The 23,259-nt window shown below is 43.7% G+C and overlaps 1 protein-coding gene across 1 annotated transcript in view; it reads left to right on the forward strand.

Annotated features, from left to right (window-relative positions):
* The first annotated feature begins 1,955 nt into the window (after positions 1 to 1,955).
* The window catches only part of Slc1a3 (solute carrier family 1 member 3), a 78,785-nt gene continuing 57,481 nt past the window's right edge, over positions 1,956 to 23,259 (forward strand). The window contains exons 1-2 of the mRNA XM_059276490.1: positions 1,956 to 2,101; positions 3,623 to 3,897. Coding sequence (XP_059132473.1) covers positions 3,717 to 3,897 — 181 coding nt within the window. The 5' untranslated portion in view covers positions 1,956 to 2,101; positions 3,623 to 3,716. The remainder of the gene's footprint in view (positions 2,102 to 3,622; positions 3,898 to 23,259) is intronic.

A 23,259-nucleotide genomic window follows, 5' to 3' on the forward strand; every position in this document is an offset into this window, starting at 1 on the left:
TGGCCTTGGGAGGTGGGCAGTGTGAGAAGAAATGCTTTTGATTTGAAACTCCACTTAAAAGTGTCCTATTTCTCTTTCAAGTTCCCTTAAAATGCAAATCATGTACAGCAAAACAAAGAAACAACAACAACAAAAAAAGTGAACATAGTTCCAAATGCATGACTCAGGAGAAGATGACTGTCTATGTTCTACGTTATGCGTCCAAGCTCCCAACAGAAAAACAATCAGAAAGTGGTAGAGCAGTGATATAATCTCTCAGATTATATCAGCCATTCATAAGAATTGCTTAATGCTCCCTGTGCATCAGGCACAAGACAGGCTCTCGCCTTCACTTGAGAAGCCCAGACTCAACATGATCTTAAAATGAAGGTCGCAGGGCAAGGCAAGGTGTAATTTAAGTGTTAAGCAACAGGGTGTGGATATTATGAGATCTGAGGGATCAGAGGAAAGGAAAGATCACCACGGGCTGAGACTGACAGGAGACTGTATTTTCATTAAATTATTAAAGGGGTGTCAAATTAGGAAGTTGTTATAATTGCTGCTAATTTGTCATCTGGGGCACGCCTAGAGTTCGCCATTGCTTTCCAACTGGTAGCCGGTCCAAAGCACATACATGACCGATTAAGGCTGGCAGGGAACATTTTTTTTTCTAGCTCCCTGGATTTGCTAATGAGGAACAAAAATACATACTTTGGTGTTGGATGACAGACACAAAAGCTGAGCAGCCTTTGCTTGGGGAATTTAGCAAACACGCAAACAGAACGCTGGCTGGGATCTTTAGGTTTCTAAGGAGCTGTTTCCTTTCACCTAAACAAGGTTTTAAGTTGGGGGGGGAGGGGCAAGTCACTCTCAACAATTCATTTTTAATGTATAGGTTGTTTATCTGTGCAGTCCATTTTCCTTTGAAGAAAAAACGGCTCAGCCAGGTGTAGTGGCACACGCCTTTAATTCCAGCACCTGGGAGGCAGAAGCAGGCAGAGCTCTGAGTTCAAGGCCAGCCTGGTCTACTGAGCAAATTCCAGGACAGCCAAGGCTACACAGAGAAACCTTGTCTCAAAAGCCCCAAAAGCAAACAAAAAAGAAAAAAGAAGAGAGAGAGAGAGAGAGAGAGAGAGAGAGAGAGAGAGAGAGAGAGAGGAAAGTACCAGTTATAATATCAAAACCAGAACTTTCTAACTTGTAAAAATGGGGACGGGGACATCCAGCATCCTTTGAGACGGAGGAAGCAACTGAACAGCAATTTACCTTTGGAAATCGTGACTCTTGGTCTTAAGACGCCGTTTACTTTATAGTTTGGCGGCGATCCTGGTACTGTTGTGATTCTTACCTTTCTGTCTGCAGAGCAGGCAGCCAGAGCTCAATTAGATTTGTAGTATTGGAGTTTTAAACTGCTAAAACAAGGGCATGCCTCACCTTGTGTTTTGAGTAATTTTATACAAGTTGAGAAGGCGGCGGCAGTAAGCCTTCTCCTCACTATACTTAATTGTATTCAGGATCCTCCCAAGAAATGTCAATTATGTCCCCAATGCTGGGGGTGGGGTTGGAGGGGAGATACACAACAGTTGTATGAGCAGGCAAAAGAACACCCTCTGACGTCTCCTGAAGGGGAGGAAACCTGAAATAAAGTGAGGTAATTAAACATGGCCCTGGAGAAGTCTTCCAAACGTCCTAATCAGGACTCGGAGCGTCCAAGTGTGTGTGTGTGCGCTTTAGTTTTCGATTTTTCTCCAGGTTCTGATTTTGCATTTCTAATAAAAGTGAACTGACAAAGCGTGAAAGAGGTCTAAGGAGCAAAACAAAGCGAGCGAGCATGCTTCTGGTGTGCCAAGATTAATCAATATTCCGGAGAGCTCCGGCTTCCCCTCCTCCCCCTGCTGCTTCCATTTCCCCACTCCCCCTTTCCCCAGCCCAGGCTCCGCCTCTTTTCTTAAGTTGCTTGATAGTAAGTGGCGGTTTCAGAGCACATGCATGTTGTCAGGGCCAGCCTGCCCCGCCGCTCGCTCGCTCGCTCGCTCGCTCAGCTGTTACTCCGAGCTACCTGCGGGGGAACTCACCTTGACACTGCCTGGGGTGTCTTCCACCGGCCACAGACTCAGAAAAGGTAAGCGCAGCCTCCGGTACCCCGCGGGGCTCCGTTTCGTGTCCCACTTTTCTGTTCGCCGCCGAGCAAAGCTAGCCATGGTGGTAGGTAAGATCCTGTTAGGACTGAGTGCCGCCAGCGTGTGCTAACTAGCCAAGCCCAGTCCGCTCTTGATTTGAAATCCAGTGGTTCAAGGTGGACTCGGGGGGTGGGGTAAATGGAGGTCCGAGCTCTAGAAGTGAAATCAAGATTGAGCTGGTGTATTTTAAGGGGAACTGACGGTTTAAGGACATCAGAACTGTTAGTTTAAAAAAAATCTGGGCTTTCCTCTCTCCTTTTCTTCCACACTCTCTAAGCTTTTTAATCTAGTGTAAAGTCTTAAACACATTGCAGGTCTTACTATCAATGACCTCAACCTGCAATTTTATTTAAAAGTCAAACTGTTAAATCTTTTTTTTTGCACCCTTGCATTTGCCGAAAGCCAGAGAGTAGCTGGATTGCAGCTGCCTCCCCCACAGACGCACACGCTGGCTCTGGCTTTGCCAGATACACACGTCCACAGGCAAAACTGATCACCGCCAAAGACTAGGGATTAAGAATCTTGCACAGCAGCAGGAGGAAGCCCATGATTTCCAGCAAGGAAAGTGGTTTAGACGTTTGTATTTGAATAACCTAAGAGCACTTTAAAGAAACCAGAAACCACACGCTGTAATGTTTGGAATGAAAATTGGATTCTCTCCTCATCTGTTCGAGAAATCCTAAATTTCAAAATACGGAGACGGCAGTGATGGTCTCCCCAGAAGACTCGCGCGACTTTTGGGTTTGCCATAAACACAAATGTTGCTTTATGCTCTTGCTTCTAATAATATGGAAATGGATTATGATTTCTGATAATTTGTAGATGTGCCTAGGGCAATGTGCTTATTTCATGGAAAAAGTTACCCTGTAAAAGCCTCAAATGCAGTTCTGCTGTCCCCTGGGCACATATGTTCTTTTTATGACCATATTTACAAGTTAATCTGTTCCTATTTCTTTCTTAGTGAAATTAATAAATAAAACCAATGATTCACTACATCTATCGATAGCCACATGTCAATATCTCAATTATCTCAATTATTTTTATTGATATAGTTATATTTTCAACCACATACAAGACAGGTGCTTGTCAAGTAGAATTTTCTGTGTGTTCAGCTCAGTTGGGCACTTATTGAGTGCGTGGGTTGTGCAAAGCACTTGGCTAGGCGCTGAGGAACAGAGTGGAAGCGTGGGTGCTCGATCATGTCCAACTCTGAAGAACCCCTCACTCACTGAGGGGAAAGAGCAAATTGGAAATCGGAACACAATTTTTTGCCCATCTATTCTAATTGTATGTCCATTTTTGTGCACATAGTCCAATAAAATAAACACAATCTAGCCTGATATTGTAGCTCTCCAATCTTCGATTTCTAGTTCAGTTTAACCCAGTGCCCACCTTGGCATGAGCCAACATTGATTTCTCAGCCCAGGAAGCTGTAACTTTTATCTCTTTCTCTCCCGTTCTAGTGGTATTCTCTAACACCAAAGAGGAGATTTCACTTTCTGGGGACAATTTCAAGACCCTGAAGTAAAGGACACTGTATTCCTAGAAAGATAAAACATGACAAAAAGCAACGGAGAAGAGCCCAGGATGGGGGGCAGGATGGAGAGATTCCAGCAAGGAGTCCGCAAGCGTACACTTTTGGCAAAGAAGAAAGTCCAGAACATCACCAAGGAGGATGTTAAAAGTTACCTGTTTCGGAATGCTTTTGTGCTGCTCACTGTCACCGCGGTCATTGTGGGTGAGTCATCTGACCAAAACCCAAATTACAAAAGCCTGTATCCTGTTTCTGTGGGACACTTGAATGCCAGGGAGTGTTATCAGATAGACTGATTGTAGGTATTCAAATTGATAGTTCAGGGTCTCCTCTGCTTTTGAAGAAGTTCCCTGCCCTCCTCCCACACAAGAAAAAACAGTTTGCTGGGAGTCATATATATGCTAATCAGAAAGAATTGTCGGTAAGCATTGTGCGCATCCACTGGTTGTGTGGATAAGATAAGAGAAATAAATGCTTTCCCAAGTCATGTGAGGATAAAGGAGTGATAACTGAATCATTCAGCATGAGTAGTTAAATACTAACAAAAACAAATAAGCAGGCTAGACCTGGCCAAAATAGAATCCTTATACAATGCCACTTTTACTTAGAACTGATTTATACAATTAGTGAACCCAAGATGAATCGTGAACCTCTAGTAGTAATTATACCCTAGCTAGTGCAGACTCGATGCTGAGTGTCCCGTGCTTAAAAATGGAAGTCAAGTCGGCCTGTGTTTGCATGCTCTCATTCAGTGACTTGGGAAGGTAAATTGGGAAAACGTTAACACAGGTCTCTTTCATTCATCGCCTCATAGCGCCTGCCATAGCTAGCTACGTCACTTTTTAAATATTTCAGTCCCTTACTAATTTAGAATGGTTGACAGCAATCTGTATTAATAAAACTTCGGTTTGTTTGGTTTATGGCTATTTGAAGTTTTAGTTTATTACTTATAGACAACACAGATCGTACCTTAAAATACAGATTAAAAAAAAAAAAAAAAACTAGGTTTCTGGAATTTTTGTCCAAACCAGTGTAGACATCCTTAGGCTGGAAACATATAAACCAGCATACTAAGTCCTAAAGTAAGTTTCTACCAATTTGCCACCAAAAGGCATTCATGTCAAATTTTAATTGCTGCTTTGTAACTAGCCAAGAAATCCATAAATTTTAAAGAATGACTGACTTCATAAAAATTGAGAAACATGTATAACATATAGACATAACTTTGTCAAGGAAGTTGACTTTATAATGGCAGACAGAGAGAAATACAGCCAGAGAGAAAAGTTTGTCATAAACTTTAGATTTATCCCATTTTAGCACCTCTGGCCCTTTTCAGTGATGGCTGATTAGTGAGTTTCTGATTCGTTATAGAAATACTGCAGGTGACTTGTCCTGATGGAGCCGGAGAATTAATGGCTTTACCTAGTAGGCTCCCAGCTATGAGTCCATTCCAGGAAGAAGAGTCAACACTGTGTCCTGGTCCTGGGAGTCAATGCAAACTGCAATACTCTTGCCTTATTTTAGGCCCTGAATCCCAGCTGTTGTCAAGCCAAAAGACAGCATAATAGAGTCTTTACATGAGACTAGTCTCGCCAGGTAGGGTCTCGCGTGCTCTCACTTATGATGACGGGTATAATACTACAGACATCCTCATATTACGGATGAAACTGGTCACAAAGAGATCAAGCAGCGGGCCCAAAGTCACTATGCTAGAGAAGAGAAGCAAAGTCAGTCTAGTGCCAGACACTGTCCTCATAAGGAAAGAGCCATCTTGCCCTTGTTCTGCTGGCTACTAACTTGTATGAGAAATGCTAAGAAGGAAAATGTCATATGGTATGAGGGCCAGTGAGGCCACATGCTAGATGCATGTGGAGTGCGTTAGCACTCTACCATTTGACTGATTCAACTAAACTCAAGGAAGAGAATGATCATGCTTCTACAACTAAGTCTCATCCCTCACACCCAATTAATTATTAAATAACCACTTGCTTGGCAAGACTATAATATGTATGGAGCTCAGTATGGTTGGAAGAGAGACAGAAGGAGCTATTCAAAATGGTGTTCTAAACAACAAGACTTCAATCCGTATGACGAAAAGATTTCCATTAAAGAATAAAGGAATGGAAAGGAGTAGAACATGAGCATGGAAGGCAGAATAATAGAGAAGGAAGTTGTTAAATACAGAGAAATAGCATCGCTCCTAACAAGAAGAAAACGCCAGGAATTAAGGGTCTGTTTTCTCCAGCGCACTCACTTCCTAGCCCAGTGGGGCCTTTCCTCAGATTGGTGAGAACTGCAGTCCGACTTGGCGGGGCTGGGGTAGATAAGTTGGCTGGATGCCCTCATGGTTGGCTTTGCTAGTGGAAACTGAGGAGTTAGAAGCAGCAAGAAGGCACTGACAAAGAAACACAAAAAGCTCATTGACAGTCAGAAGGGACCACCAAGCTTCCACCAAAGGTCCTGAATAGCAAACACACAGCTTATGAGCAAACAGATCTAGGAGAAAAGGAAGGAGCCTTTTGGTTATCTTTTGGTGTGTCTTCCTCAGAGGACCCAGCCGAAACAAGGGCTCCCCTTGTCATTGGAGTCCAAGTCTATATAAGCCCTAAACAAAATAATGGGGAAGGGATATGTCTGGACATCAGTTCTTACGGGGAAAGGAGTCAAGACAGCTGCTAGCAAGTGAAAAAGAAGTCATTTCCCCAAAACCTGACTGAGAACCATAGGTTTTAGTTTCCAAATTCTTAGGCGTTGTCAGTTCTCAGGAAAAGGTGCTCAAAAGTTTATCCAATTCATTTTGTTTTGCTTTTTTTTTTTAATAAGGTGAATATGCATTTGATGTGAAAACGAAAACTAGACAAAAATATCATGGACTAGGGATAGAGACGTGGGAATCCATGACTCCAGAATAAAACAGAGAAGTGTAGTTAATTCATCATCCTATCTGCAAGTATGAACACGTGCAGTTGGGTGTCATCTCTAAGCAGCAGCAAGATGTGAGTGCGCTGTGCTGTGACAAAACCTCATATGACCTGGGGGAATTGGCAGGGTGGTAGAAGATATGGCACCAAGCTCCGAGTCCCTTCGGAAGAGTTTGTGTGCAAAGCCTTTGACGGCGTGTGTTTTCCTGGGCTACTGCACACATTTGTTTGAGAGAAAGAACACACTAAAAAGAGGGGTCGCTGTTTCCCTTCATCTAGAAAGCACTTTGTCATTCCCAACCGGGGTTGATTATGTTACAGTGACCTTGCATCTTGCTAAAAGAAAGTTCTTTGTCTTATGAAAGGCACAGAATGTGACCGTGTCAAGGGAGTGTGTTTTCACAACAAAATAACCAGGAGTAAAGGGTCATAAGTGTGGTGATATATCATGTACCCTAATAAACTTGCCTGATCCTCAACACATGATTCGAGCAACACATGAGATTAAGTGCAAGGGATGGGAACCTGAACATAGCGATGCCTAGATCAGCACAAGCTCCCTCTTTTGCCTGAGGGAGCTTGTACAAGTAGTGTCTTCACTTACTGCTGATCTTGCTGCAGACGCGCGCGCGCGCGCGCACACACACACACACACACACACACACACACACACACACAGTAAGTTGACATCAGCATAGCCTTCACCTGAGTTTGAAAGAAATTGACTTCTCAGAAAAGAAAATATGTTGACTACATTTTTATAAATCATTTCCTCCCATTCTCTAACTTCTTTTGACAATAAACTTAAGCAAACAAAAATTCAGTGTAATTCAATAACATCTCCAGAAAGTGGCCATTGTGGATGCCTCTTGGAATGGGAGATGGGTATCTGGGATTTAGGTGGATGGGATATTACTTTCCCCTGATTAAGTTTTGGTATAGTTTGAATTTTGTATCTCATTTATACATATACTATGAACTGTTACCTTCTCTCTACTAAAGTAATAAGTTAAATTACTTATTTAAGAATTCAATGTTATTCACCAATTTAACCATTGCTGAAGGTTGTGTATTGGTCCTGTGCTTTGCAGTGGGTTTCCAGATCTTGGGTAGTTTACTGGGAAGGATGGATAAAAGTCAGATGAATGGGGAATATAGCAGAGCCAAAGGTTATAATAGAGAAGTTTGTAATCTGAACCTCTAAAACAAGATAGCATGCACAGTTTGTTATAGTAGATGCCCTCTTTGCCTGCTGGTACCCCAGAGGTTCCATTTTCTCATAACACCTCCTTTGGGAACCCTTCAATGTACCAAATTAATAATAACTGAGTTTGAGCTTTTGATAAAAAATGTACCTGGATTCCTACAGTAGTTGTATTATTCTACATGTATGTAATCCTAAACAAAGTACTTAATTATCTCTCCGAAGCTTGGTGTCCTCAGCTTTCATCACAGTCAGATTCAGCTAACAATGTCAGCCACTTCTCATGGTGGTCGCCACACCCTCCTCTGGATTAACTTTGCTTCAATGTCACACTAACCCAGGGAGGGGAGCACCATTCTTACTCTTGTTCTGTAGATGAGGAAACGAAAGCACAGACACTCAGTGTCCATGCCTATTGATGATTCTAGGCAGACATAGTGACACACACCTGTGGTCACAGCATTCAGGATGCTGGAGCCAAAGGATCACTCCGGTTCAAGAGTCAGAGAGCCCATCACACGCATGTGTGAGCTCACTCGTGTGGCTCCAGCTTCATACTGGCATTCACACTGTTCTGTGTCCTGATTCTGGTCCCTGCTCTCAGGGATTGCTCATCCTTGTTGTGCTGTCGATTAGCTAAAGACCTGCGTTGAGTTCTCCATGTGAGAAATGAGGAGAAACTGAGGTCATTAGAAAGGTCATTCATGAGACTTGGTGACTAGATGAAAGAGGATGGTGGCCTTATTCTTAGATGACTAAGAGGTTGAATACAAGGGTTAGAAAACAGGAGAAAGATCCAGGAATCAGAGTGTGTTCCACTAATAAGCTGTCTGGGCTCCCATTGAGTCTGAGTCAGAATGCACATCCTGGATCCTACAGTGGACGGGATTCACTTTTGGAGGGTATTCCTATCACCTTGTGGAGCATGGGGATGGCTTTAGATTATGAGTAATTAGTGCATCAGGCCATTGTCCTGTGTAAGCTTGGTCCTTCGTTCAGGCCTGAAAGTGGTCATCTTTCAGAAATGCTGCCATGGATTCTGAGCCTCAGACACGGGCCCTGCTCAAGTTGGCTGGCTTAGCCAAACAGAGTAAGCCATATGGATATAACATTGTTTACTCTCAGTTAGAGGCCCAAGGAGACTGCTAGTGAGACCACACTTGTCACCTGCTTGAGTCAGGGAGTGGGCACAGATTGATACCCATACTGATGTCACTCTGCTTCCTGAAGCCCCTGGCAATCAACATCTCCAGCCAGGCTGCACAACAGGAATCCAAAGAATAGTAGACAGGTTTTAGGTTCCCTGATCTCTTCAACACTTCTGGAAAGTGCCAACAGAACTTCAGAAAGCTGGGAGGGATGATAACCCTGGCCAGCCCTCCCCTGACATTGCCAGAGGCACCCATGCTGCCATTAATCGGAGGCTCTTGGAGCTGAGGACTAGGAAGGAAAGGAAGCCATGATTTACAGTCCTTGCTCTAGCGAAGTAACACAGGGATTGGGAGGAAGGACTGGGTCCACCCGCACATACACACACCCACACACACACACACACATGCACGCACGCACGCACGCACGCACACACGCACTCAGAAGCCGAACTGCAGAAAGATGATCAGAGTTGACGCTGCAAATGTCCACACACATGCCAACTGCACACGGAACCTGTCTCTGTCTCCTGCAGTCTCACAAAGTGTTCCAGGAAGACACCAGCTTTGCACTGATGGTCCCGTGAGGAACAATGGAGATCAGAGCTCTGGCTTCTGGACTCAGACAACCTAGCTCTATAGCCCAGTTTCTGGATCTAAGCCTCCGTTTCTTTACATATAAAAGCTCTCTTCCCAGTTCTGTATCCAAGTTCGGCCTCGTGCAAGCCATAAAACCTTAAATGGTTTCGCTATGTGCTTGCCCGAAGTGTATCCATGGGAAATGCAAAGCTGTGTTCTGCTTGCTTGTTACCATGGCAGAGATCCATATTATGCACTGATTTGGTAGGTCTCGTGAGCTAGAAAAGCCAGACCCCGGGCTTTAGGAGAACGAAGCGTGGGGATGAGAGAAGACACTTAACCTGGTTTAGGCTTAAGAGATGTGGTTTGGATTTCCTTGGCTGGAGAAGAGAGCCAAGAGAGTAGAAAGAGAATTGATCGTTGTGAAGGGCTTTGAGAGGCAGAAATGAAAGCCAGAGAGTGACCCAGTCACAATCTGACCCTTTCTACCATGGCCTCTTGAGCAGAACCAGAGAGAATCCCCAGGCAGCCATTATCAGAGCACAGCCTACCCAGTGGAGGGAGCTCCTGACAGGAAGTGACTGGCCCAGGAAAGCTGGTCATTGCTGGGAGTGGTGCTTTTAATAAATGCGCCATAGTCAAGAGTTTGGGTTTGGTTCACACCACTCGAGGCCTGAGGGAGAACTAAATCTCTCACACACACCCTACTCTTTCTTTTCTCTAGTATTTCTGTGTCTACCGCTCATCGGAGTTGGGGCTGGCAGGAGGAACAGAGCGGCGAGAGAAATGTTACTGCTTCCCCAGAGAGTTGGGTCAGGTTATTTTGATGTGGAGGCTGAAGACTTGATGTTCTTAGATTATCTCGGGGTTTTACTTTGCTATGTTTTCCTTGTTGTTAATTCAGATATAGAGAAAACTGAGCATGCAGTTTCGAATTTTCCTTTTGAGTGGGGGATCAGATTGTTCAGAACAATTACCTGCAATAACAATGCCTTCCATTTTCAGTAGGTTACAGTTTACGAAGTTTACGAAGTGCGTATTTATTCCCTGTAGTAGGTAAGCCACAGCCAGCCCACCCACAGTCTGGTTCCTTTTGGCAGATCTCTAGCATGCAGCTGAGAAACACTGAGAACCTTAAGGTCCTGGATACAGCCCCTGCTCTCCACACACTTACTTGATGATTGAATACCAATCTCTTGGCCTCATTTCTCCTCAACACTTAAGCATGAACTAATGTCCACTTCTAGCACTTACGTTACAATATTGAAGCATGCTTTTGCTTCCTCTAAATTATTAGGACGTATGGAACAGTGTTTATTTCCATACCAACACTGACCACAGCAGAACCCTTTTCCTGGGCCGGATGATTTCCTACTCCATGGAGCCAGTTTCTCCATTGAAACAAGCCTTATCTCCTTGTGACTTCTAGAAAGTCATCATGTATCTGGCCATGTGTCTGATGATAGATGTTTCCTATCCAGGGTTTAAGGACATGGGGGGAAGCATACTACAAAACCCACCTGTACTCATCCATCAAGGTTCAGCAATAGAACATAGGGAGTCTTTGTTTTTGGACTCATATAAACAAGATTGTAAAGAGTCCACGTTGTGTAGGGGAGGCAACCAGAGTTTAAGCACCGTCTTTTCCAAGTTGTACGTTCCAGGTGTGAGAGCACTGGGATGTTATCACTCATCAGGTATTCGGTCTGGCAGCTGCGATGCAGTATTATTGCCAGGAGATGAGGAAACACAGCAAGCATTCAGAGCAGCAAGTTTAGCCATTAGACTCATTAAGTGTAAGAAATATGAGTTTTATGTCAAGGTTTAGGGCTATCAAAATTGCCCGGAACTTGTTTTCTAGGCCAAGAGTAGTCACATGGCTATGACCAATCAAAAGGTATGCTCTTCAAGCTTAATTGCTCAGCTCAAGGAAGAACACAGAGTCACTCAGTAGATTTATACAGCAAAAATGCCTTCCGTTCATATATGTAAACTAAAAAATGTAATTTTTAGTTCTTGCAGTTCTAAAAAAGTTAAATATCCTAATGAACTATTCACATACTAAAGAATGAAAGGGAGATACTCAAGAAGTTTTGAAATAAAAAAAGGGAAGGATAAAAGTGCCAAGTAGGAAGGTTTAGATGAGAAAGATACACCCAGAGATAGATTGAGGCAGGGAGGGGAAGGCGCTCCCTCTTTTCCTCGTGTGTGTACGATATCAAGGATCCAAGAGGAAATTAGAAGCAGCAGATTGAGAAGCACAATCGAGTTTTGAGTTTCAAATTTCAAGGCTGAGTTCTTGTCTCCAGAGAAGCCACGCTCCATTCTTCCTCTCCCCAAGAGACTTCTTAGGTTCCCCTTCTTAGGCCTCCAGGCCACCAACTAAGGACAGGGCTTTGTTAGCGAGAGAACCTTGTAAGAAGAGGCGCAATTATCCCTAATGAGGGTAGAGATGGGCAGTTCTCACTCCAAAAGGGTGGCCCACGTTGTTCACGTTGCATCCCTTAAGCCCATCATTACAGCAAGAAGGACAGACTCCAGGGATCCTGTGTTTGACAGGCTAGCTGGGGTTTCCAGCTTATTGATGAATGCGAAACGAAAAGCATCAAGATTTAGGGGTCTCTTCAGAGATGGCCTGTGACCCACATCGCCTTTGTTCTTGTTGGTGAATTCGAAAGTGAAGGCGTCAAGACGGAACTTTTCAGAGGCCTGTGATCACAGTTGCCCTTTCTCTGCTGCTGATTCGTCTTTGCTTTCTTAGACTTTCATTTTTAAGTTTAAGGAAAATGAGCAATACTGCCAGCAAACTAAAACTTCTTTATTCAGCAAAGCTCCTACTATGCTATCAGTTCCACCACTCTGGTGCTTTTCACAAGTCGACGGGTGGTGGCGGAGCATCCCGCCTTTGCTGGGTGAGGTACTGTAATTTAAGTTGGCACGTGTGGGTACCTCTAGTTGAAGGGTTCAGTGATGAAGCAACCCATGAGCCAGCAACCACAGCTGAGTTCAGGGTTGTTCTAGATTCCATTCCTGACCTCTAGAAAAAGAGAGATGTTGGTCCAAGTGATCCACTTACCAAGCTCCACCTAGAGCCTTTCTCTCTGCTGTTCAAACTAAGGAAAGTCCTCATTGAACCCATCTAAAGCAGAACTCAGGAGAAACCAACTCAGAAGGAAAAAGCAGCTTCTTAGAAATAAAGAGGTAATGTAGGAACAAATTCAGTAAGTGTTTTCAAAGTTGAGAGTCTTCATGGTTTAGACCTTTCTCGTATGTCTTTAGAGAAATTTAGTGAACAAAAAAATAAGAATATATTTATTCTTTTTTATAATTCTGGAGTGTTTTTTTCCTCTTATACACAAATAATAGCATGGTATAAAAATTTTGCTTTCTGCCTTTCTATTTTCCCCTATATCTTGGATGTTATTCCTTACTGACACGTAGAAGTTCCTCATTCTCTCTGAGCTATGGAGTATGTGGGTACCATAATTTTTTAAGCATCCCTAGTTGATGGACATTTGGATTGTTTTAACCTTTATATATCATTGTAAAAACACTGTGGTGGATAATATTGTATTGGGTAAATATCATGTTATTATTTCATGCTGGTAAAATAGATGTGTAGATTATATCCTTAGAAATGAACTTACTGAGTCTGAAGAAGTTCTGATAAGTCTGTATAATTTCTGTCCCATAAAGGTTATATCAATTTGCTTCTCTGAACTGTATGTTTTTGTTTTGTTTTTAAGTTCCTTGCTGATATCACTGCAAGATTTAAGAGGGGGTAAGCTTTAGGTGTGGGCCTGTTGGGAAAAAAAAAAAAGGAAACCCATATAAAGAAAACACTTGGGGGCTAGAATTAAGCAAACTCAGGTATTCTGTCTCCTTTCACAATTTGGATTTATTTCAGATGAAATACCCAAAGCTTTTATTTGTATGAGCCATTCAGCTTTCAAAGCACATTCTTATCCCATACCATCTACAATCCTCACATCAAACCCAAAGGGATGGAGCAAGGTTTTGGTGTTTAATCTTTCTGGCCTCAAACCTCTCCTTCAGTTTAACAGAAGTTCAGATGGTGGCGTGTTGAGCAGCAGGGGCTTTGAAAGAGGCAGCTGGGATTCGGACTCTTAAAAAAAAATGAGAGCCACTGCCTCCCAGGCCAGCCCTGGCTCTTAGATGGGGCATCCGGCCCATAAACAAACTCTCAGGATCCTTGTGCCAGGAGCCTGAGAATCTAGTATTGGAAGGTCTCACTGAATGTCAGAGAAGAAGGAGTAAGCTATAATATTTGTAGCACGCAGAGACACATGTACTTGAATGAGTGGAGACTCTGAAGGAACAGAAGTGGGTAGAAATGACTCACTGACTGTGCAAGCTTAGGACATGGGAGCAGAAGGCACAATGAGGAACCGGCAACTTTTGCCTGAATCTCGTTTTGAGTTTCTTCTCACTCATAACAATACCTTTCTCAAGGAAGTCAACAGACTCTGATGATGTTGATTTTTAGAGTAAATTTTAGTTTTTTGTTTTATTTAAACAGCAATGTGTTGAATATGTAAAAGGCCCTTCTGATTACTTGAAAATTAAATTTTCATTTCACACTGAGTTGGTTTTTTTGGGGGCTTGGAGGGAGGGCATGATGCTGGGACTTGAACCCAGAGTAAGCATGTGCTTCCATTCACAGAGAGCTACACCGCTAACCTCACGTAGGATTGTATGCTTTTAGGAAGAGAGCTCTCCCCGGCTTTTCTCAGAACTGAAAGGTTTTGCGACTGTTCTTGGTCCCCCATCCAGACCTGGGTCTGCACCTTGGTCATCCCTCAGTCATCCTGAGCTGTTTCCTCTGAGCACTAACGGTGGAGCACCTCAGCAACAGGAAATACCAAAGGACAAAGAGTGACCCAGGCCAGGTCCCGAACCTCTGAAGGATGTGGGGGAGAGTTGAGAGGTTGCCTCCAACACAGAGAAGCTTCTTAGCAGGAAATAATCTGAAAGTTTGAATTGAAACAAAGATCAGGGGCAAGGGCCCAGCAGAACTCTTGGCCAGGTAAATTCACCATGATACCTTTGACCTGTTTGTAAAAACAAGCTAATGGAACCTTATGTCCACCAGATTCACCAGATTGGCCTGAACTTGGCCTATGACTTCTCCAAATTGAGAGGCAAACCCTGAAATAGAAACATTTATTTGACCATTCAAATAATTATTTATTGCATTCTTACCATAAAAACTATAATAGGGAACTAGACAGATGGCTCAGTGGTTAAGAGCACTGACTGCTCTTCAAGAGGACCTGGGTTCGGTTCCCAGCACCCACAAGGCAGTTCATAGCTATATGTACCCCCAGTTTCAGGAGATCTGATGCTCTCTTCTGCCCTCCATGAGTACCAGACAATCAAGTGGTACATAGACATACATGCAGGCAAAATAGCTGTACACGTAAAATTAAAAATTAAAATTAAATGTAGTAGTGAAATTGATGAAACTTTTTTTTTGCATGAATGTACTATGAAAGATATTAGGATTCATTAGAAGAAATAAGCTGAGTTCAAATGAAATATCTAAGATTTACATTTGGACTTGCATGATTCTTTTAAACTCTGGAGCATTTAGCTGAGAATCTTAAAGCTCAAAAGGATCTTAGATACCACCTGTTCCAATCTACCTACCCCTGTCCCATTTGCAGGTTAAAAAAAAAAAAAAAAAAACCCTCTGGTGAGATTGTATGATTTGAAGACTTCCAGGGAAACAGTTTGGAAGCTCATTTTGCAGCATTGCTTACTACAATACAAATAGTTTATTCTTCCACACCCAGTTTCCTCATCAGAGCAAAGTGATAAACCCTGCAGGTTTCATGGGGAGATTATCCTTAATGGAAATACAGCCCTTAACTACCTGGGAACAGTGTATTAGGAGATAGAGGATCCCAGTGAGTGTCAACAGCAGGAGGATGGAGGCACATTTCCACACTGTCACCAGTAGGAGCCTGTGGAGTTCACCTAATTTCGGAGTACCTCAACTCAGATTAAACCCAAGATTCAGGGCTTCAGTGATCCTTTTGTACATCATGTGTTTTTGCCAAGGCACCTTCTGATTGGTTCAATAAAAGAGCTGACTGGTCAATAGCTGGACAGGATAAGTAAGGTTAGGTGGGAAAACCAGACTAAGGACACTGGGACAAAAAAGGGCAGAGTCAGGGGAGTTGCCAGTGAGACACAGAGAAGAAACAGGAGACGCAAGATGAAAGAGAGGTAATGCCATGTGGCAGAATGTAGATTAATATGAATGGGTTAGCTAGTAACAAGCCTGAGCTATCGGCCGAGCATTTATAATTAATATTGAGTCTCTGTGTCAGTTATTTGAGAATGGTGGGCAGGAAAGAAAAGTCCACATGCAAGTCAGCCTGAAGCAGAACTGGAGTTCATTTAAAATAGAAAGAAAGTTGCCAAGGAAAGAACACAGCACACTGTGGCATGGGGCAAGCTTCTCAAAGAAGAGTTGCCACTTATTAAAGATGTTTTAACATAGATTTGTAAACACAAAGTGTGAATATGAACTTCTTAAGGGAGAGTCACCATTACACGTGTTAATCCCAAAGATGGGAGGAGAAAGACCACCGACCCAAATCATCATGGCCAGATTAATTAAATCAAGCAATTAATTGAAGCAAGCTTTTTTATTCATGTACACGGACTGCTTCCCTGTAAGGTGGGGTTTGAGAGGTCAGCATTGGATGTGAGGAAGATAAGGCTTTTATAGCTCAGGGGTAGGAGGTTTCCAAATGGGGGATTTGGTGGGCAAAATAGGTGGGGTTACAGGAGCAGAGCATAGGCATAACAAGTTAGTCCCTCCTGAAACAGAGACGTGGTTGTAATGTGGACAACACAAGGCAGTCATGGGTTCTCATACAACTTTTGAAGCAAACGTAGGGATGCAAGATGGCTATAAACAACATTTTGAAGTAAAAACAGGATTGCCATTCCTGGAACAGGCAGTACAGAACCATGTGTAGTTAAGATTACAGGTGGGTCATAGCCCAGTGCTTGAGAAACAGAGGTTTAGTGATAAAGAGGAATGAACCTAGCTTGTCTTTACTAGAAGATAGCTTTTAAGCCTGAGATGGTGGCAGGCTGGTTTGTTGCATGTTTTTTTTTAAAAGATTTATTTATTTATTATGTATACGGAAGAGGGCGCCAGATCTCATTACAGATGGTTGTGAGCCACCATGTGGGTGCTGGGAATTGAACTCAGGGCCACTGGAAGAGCAGTCGGTGCTCTGAACCTCTGAGCCATCTCTCCAGCCCCTTGTTGCATGTTTTAGCATTAGCCGTATACTCTGTTTGGGTGACTTTCAAGTCATATCTCAAAGGGTTGCTAAAAACCTCTCCTTTTTTGCTCTTTGATGAGGGGGATCACAGGGTGGTTCCAGGGGTGTCTTGGATGGGATTGTAATTTGGTAGAGTAAAGCCAGGAACCACTAGAGTTGCACTAGGGGTTCAGGAGACAACTTTGTAAACGGAATTTCTAGTGAGATATCTAGAAGATGGTAGGTTTATAACCTAGGAAAGGGAGGGGGGGCCTTAAGTAAATGCTAATTGTGCTGGAATTCTTGATTCTCAGCTTGATTCTTGGAGGCTTCAGCCAAACTCCAGGGCAAGGGAATCTTCTCCCTTTCCACATCCCCATAATTTTCCCTGTTTCTAAACTTCTTCACAAAGAGCATATGATGGGATTAATCCAACGTGAGCGAAGGAGGGGCAAAGGTGGAAACAGAATCAAGGGAGGGGAGGGGAGGAGGAAATTTCCTGATTCTGCAGAGCTGTCAATCAAAAGGATCTGATGCCACCAGAGGGAGGTATCAGTGACATCCTACTTTAGATGTTAAAGGGGTCCCTTTGGACATCAAGTTACTAGGGAGGCTAAGAAGAAGCAGGAAAACCAGTTGGAAGGTTACTTACTATAGCAATCCAGGCAAAGAGGAGTGTTGATAGCTGAAGCCTTCATTTAGATAGATAGATAGATAGATAGATAGATAGATAGATAGATAGATAGATAGATAGACAGATAGATATATAGATAGACAGATAGATGGATATAGACATGCATGTATGTATGCGTACACACACACACAAACACACACACACACACACACACACACACACACACACACACACACACACACATTGTAATCAAAGCATAGGAGGTTAAGGGCATGCCCAGGGTCATGGAGGAAGGTAAAAAGTGATGCATGGCTGGGCCTAGCATCCCAGCATCAATCACTAACCATCAGTAGAGCATCACTACCTATAAAGCATTCTCAGTGAGTGCTCCCACACTAGAAGCACAGCAGCAAGGAGGCCCATAGATTTCTCAGCTTTGAGAGACCCTGACATGTAGCTGCCCGGGGCTTGAGACTTGTTTCTAAGCAACAGAACACAGCAAAGCATAAGTTCCTTTGTGCCTTCGCATTCCACCTGTCCTCTCCAGCTCCTGCCTCGGAGCATATTGCATTGTGGGGAATAATGCTAGAAGGCTTCAGTCTGCCAATCCACTCAGTCCAAGAGTTTGTGGGTAAAAAAGATCTTTAGGAAAATGTTGCTATTCCAAACACCGACACTCACCAAAAGCTAACTGGAGTGATTTGATCCACATCTAACTTCAACTGTGTCTCACGTTCTCATTCTTCTTTTTTGTCATTTTCAAGTTTTCCGTGATTTTGACAGTTGACATGTTAGCAAGTTCTAAATGCTCTTAATTTGTTGTGCATATTGAGCCTTAAAAAACAAGCCCACTTTGTCTTGGTTTAGAAAGTGAGATGATATCAGTCTTCTGAAGAAATGCTTGTGTGCCCTCTGCAGGGAAACACCAAATGCCTGTTGGAGTTCCTGCTGGGGCGTTTTACAAGTCTTTAGGCAAAAATGCACCAGTATCCTTAGGATCCAGCCACACAGAATTTCCACCACCTTAAACATCTCAATTAGGACCCTTACTAGACTCTAGGCTTCTTTTTAAAATACTTAAGAATCCTGGAAGATCACAGACTGAATGCGAGCAGCATGACATCCATGTTTATATGTCACCGAGCTACAAATTTGGCTAAGTAAATTTTGGCTCTTACAGAATTATTCTGATTTTTGCAGACCAATCAACAATGAAGATCTGTCTTTTCACACTGACATTCTGGTGACCATCAAAAGGCTTTGTGTTGGCTCTGGGACCATCAGGCAGGGTTTAAAGTATCCACTGATGGGGATCAGCTTTTCAGGGACTCAGCTGCTGGACTGAAGGGAAGCCAGCTTATCAGAGCTCATCCAAAGACCTCACCTTGCTGCCCCTCACTGGTAGGAAGGGCAGAGCAATAAGGGTTCTCAGACATCTGGGGCACACTGGATTTCAGAGGTTTTTGTTGTTGTTGTTCGGTTTGTTGGGTTTTGTTTTGTTTGTTTGTTTTCATTACTGGGGTAAAAGCAATCAGAAAACAGAAAACCTTAACTGCTCACAAAAGAGCAGGGGGTGGGGGGCAGTTTTCCCATTGAGAGTATTTCCTCTTGATTTGGTGCTGATAGCTTGGAGCAGAACCACTGGCTTGAAGCAGAAAACTGAAGAAAAATGTCTTCTGTTTACTCACTCAGCATATGAGGGTGAAAGCTTCCTTGGGTAAAACCGACAGCCCTTTCCTCCCACTTAAGCGCCAGAATTAGTTGACCTAAACAGTCTGTTTCACATGTAAAGTGTTCTGCTCTAAAAGAGAACAAAAAGCTGGTCAGATATGATGTGAAAACTTTGGCTCCTTAAGTCAGCAGTGTGACTTCGAGAGGCCAAGGACAGTGAGGGGATGAAGCTGTGTAGTGGACAGTCTGGGTGCCGGGGCCCTTCAGCTGGTCACTGTGTGCCTTAGGCAGACAGCTTGACTGACTCTAACCCCACCGAAGCTGCACTGTTTACCAGCTGTGTGGTGTTGGGGCTTGACCTGCCTTCTCATGGCCCTTGTTCTTTGAGATGTGTATAATAATAGTTCTGGCCTCAACAGTATTTGTGACGCAAGATGCTTGCGAGGCCTTGTCGCCCACCGTTCGCCCAGAGATGATTTGCTTTTGTTAAGACTGAGCTCTGAACGATGTAAGAGCCAGAGGGCGTGGAGGACATCAGGAGAACGCTCAGCCCTCTGAAACAACTGAGCAAGGCTCGTATGACCGACCTCACAGAGACTGAAGCAGCATGCACAGGGCCTACAAGAGTCTGCAGCAGGTCCTCTGTGTATTTATTACAGCTTTCAGCTCAGTGTTTTTACGGGACTCCTGGGTGTGTGAATGAGTGCGTCTCTGGTTCCTGTGCCTGTTCTTTGGCTCTTTTCTTTCTTTTGGGTTGCCCTTGTCCAACCTCAATGTGATGGTTTCTGTTTTATCTTGTATTTTATTGTTATAATTGGTTGTTATCTCTTAGAAGCCCCTTCCTTCCTTCCTTCCTTCTTTTTTGGTTTTTTGAGACAAGGTTTCTCTGTGTAGCCCTGGGTGTCCTGGAACTCACAGAGATCCGCCTTCCTCTGCCTCCCAAGTGCTGGGATTAAAGGCGTGCTGTGGCCGCCACCACCACCACCACCACCACCACCGCCGCCGCCACCACCACCGCCACCACCACCTGCCCTACTCCAGCAACCTGTTCTTGTCTAATGAGAGACTGGAGGGGAGGGAGATGGGGAGGAGTAGAGAGAGGAGAAACTGTAACCAGCATGTATTGTATGAGAAAAGAATCTGTTTTCAACACAAGAGCAAAAATTAAAAAAAAAAGGAAGAGAGAGAGAGAGAGAGAGAGAGAGAGAGAGAGAGAGAGAGAGAGAGAGAGAGAGAGACTATGAACTCTGAAACATTTTATTCATTTAATGTGACTGAATTTGACGCCCCCACCTTTGATGCTTCCCCGGTGATTAGAAAGAGCACACTGGAGAGGGAGAATAAAAGACAGGCTGTTTTATTTAATAAAATCATTCAGCTAATTAAACTATTCCTGAAGAGGAGGATTTGTTAAGATGGACATGGTGGCACATGCCTGTGATCTTAGCACTTGGGAGGTTGAGACAGGAGGATGACAACTTCGGGGCCAGCCTGGGCTACATAATTCCAGACCAGCCAGAGCTACATAGCAACATTGGTCTAGAGAGAAAAAGAGGAGAGAGAGAGAGAGAGAGGGGGGGGGGGAAGGAAGGAAGGAAGGAAGGAAGGAAGGAAGGAAGGAAGGAAGGAAGGAAGAAAAGCAAGCAAAGCAGTTGAGAAGATCTGTAGACGGTCCATAATGTGCCAGGTGCCGCTGTGGCAGCTCTGGGCAATCCAACATTACTGAAGGCTGTGAGCAACATGACACATGCTGAGAACCCAGGGACTAAATTTGCCCGAAAACTACCCTCAGGCCCAGGCTACAGAGACACATTTGTATTGGAGACACTTAACGGACGTGGTAGAAAAGTACTGGCTTGTGTTTAGACCCTTCCATGTCAGCCACTTACCAGCTTTTTAAGCTCGAGCAAGTTATCTGACTTAGCGTCGGTTTATTAATTTTTAAAGTAGATGTGATAATATCTGCCCAGTAAAGTTATGATGAGGGCCAAACCCTGCCATTAACACATAATAAGGTCCCAATAAATATCCCCTTCCCCAGCATAAGCCTCTCTTTCCCAAGAGTACAAATGACTCACTTGGCAAAGAAGGGATAGTAAACATACCAAAATACAATCCAGGACCAAACTGATTCACTGTGCATCTGCAATCTGCTTCCATCCTTCACACCTTCACTCTTCCAAGCACTGGTCCTAAAACGATACCTTACAAATAAAGGCTGCTTCGTCTCTGCTGTTCCCACCACAAAGAAGAGCTGTTAGATGCAGCACACAAAGAAGGCTGTAGTTCACAGTGCATACGTAGCATGCGTGAGGCCCCACTTCAATCCCCGGCACTAGAGGAGGAGGAGGGGGGGGGAGGGGGAGGGGGAGGAGGAGGAGGGGGGGAGGGGGAGGGGGAGGGGGAGGAGGAGGAGGATTTTTAAAATGAGATATTTTAAAGGGCCTCCTATCGTAGAGATAATTGTACATCCATATTTATTGCTCTGTGTGTGTGTGTGTGTGTGTGTGTGTGTGTGTGTGTGTGTTTACACCGTGGCTCTATAAGTCACGAAACTAGAAAAGGAGAGGGGAGGAAGAGCTCGATCTTCAGGGAGGGGAAGGAAGAGGAGGGGAAAATGGAATATACATATAAGAAAGCAGAAGGTGGTGACATCTCGGGATACAGGAAACTGGCCAGAGCAGGGATGGGAGCGCAGAGCAGGTAGAGAGGGAAATGATAATGTGCGTGAAAGTGCCAAACTGCACCCATTGCCTTGTATGCTAACCCACAGAGAAACTGAGGCACCTTCTAGAGGAGCAGTGTGGGCTGTACTGTCCAGCAGGACCAGTTTGTTGACTGTGAGGAGACACACAGAATGTCACCACCTCCTGAGACATTGCCTCCCTGACTGTCCGTCGTGTGCACTGTTGAATCGATCTGACAGTCAGAACGAAGGGACTTGGTTGGCTACACGCTGCCCATATATGAAATTATGTACCAGAGCATTTCAGAAATAATCTCACTATGAACCACTAACAGTGTTTGCCAGGAGAGGCAGGAAGTGTCAGAGGTGGTGGGAAAACATGAGGTCTGAGTAGAAATGGCTTGGTCCTAAATCCCAGCTCTGCCACCAGAGTGTATTTGACTTTGGACAAATTCTACATTCATCATGATCAGGTTTCTCCACCTATAAGTTGCTGAAACAGCATCTGCATGCTGGGGTTGTTGCTAACAGGGTGAAAGTCCTGACTACGATGTCTGGCATGGAGTAAGAGCTTGGGGAGTGTCAATGATTTCCTTTTTATTTAAGTTGTAGTGAGAACTCAGGGAGAGTCAATGAGTTCCTTTTTATTTAAGCTGTAGCAAGAGCTCAGGGGCCATCAATGATTTCCTTTTTATTAAACATGGAGTCAACACTTTCACTCCCAGCTCCCTGCATTTCCAGAATCTGTTTTTCTCTCTTGCCTATTACTCTTGCATTTCAGCAAACTGTTAAGTATTTTCCTGAAGACCCGAGACCTGGGTCCGCTGGATTTTCTAGTCACATACATCGAGGTGCTTTTTCTTACAAGGTCACAGTTGGAGAATGGGTAGTCGTGGTTTACTGAGACCCAAGAACTGGCATTGGAGCTGAAGTGGTGGCTGACGTGAACTTCGTGTTCCATTTCATAAGGCAGAGAAGCCATTTCATAAGAAATTGGGAAAGTTCAGTTTCTGTAAGAACTTCTTGCATTCCTAGGAAAACCTTGGGTTCACCCCTCCCCATTCCTACCCTTGACCTCTGGCTTCTGGTTACCTCAATATTAGGTATTTTATTTTCCCGATAATTTATTTGGTCTTTTTAAAATGTGAAGTTGCAATGCAAGGCAAATATTTGAAAGTGTTTACAATATTGGAATGACTAAATTTTCCTGGGCAAAGAAAATAAGTTGGAGAAAGAGGAGAGGGAGTAAATGTATTTGATAGCTGTATTAATTTCTGAATGTCAGCAGGTCTCATGCTTATGTAGAAATGTATTATTCTAAAAGAATATTTTAAAATTTCAAGACAGAAGGAAAGCTAAGGAGGGAGCTACTGTCTTTTCTTTGTACCCATCATTCACTGAGTTTTCAACAGGAAA

The sequence above is a fragment of the Peromyscus eremicus genome, chromosome 11 (assembly GCF_949786415.1).
Source record: "Peromyscus eremicus chromosome 11, PerEre_H2_v1, whole genome shotgun sequence".
NCBI classification, from domain to species: domain Eukaryota; kingdom Metazoa; phylum Chordata; class Mammalia; order Rodentia; family Cricetidae; genus Peromyscus; species Peromyscus eremicus.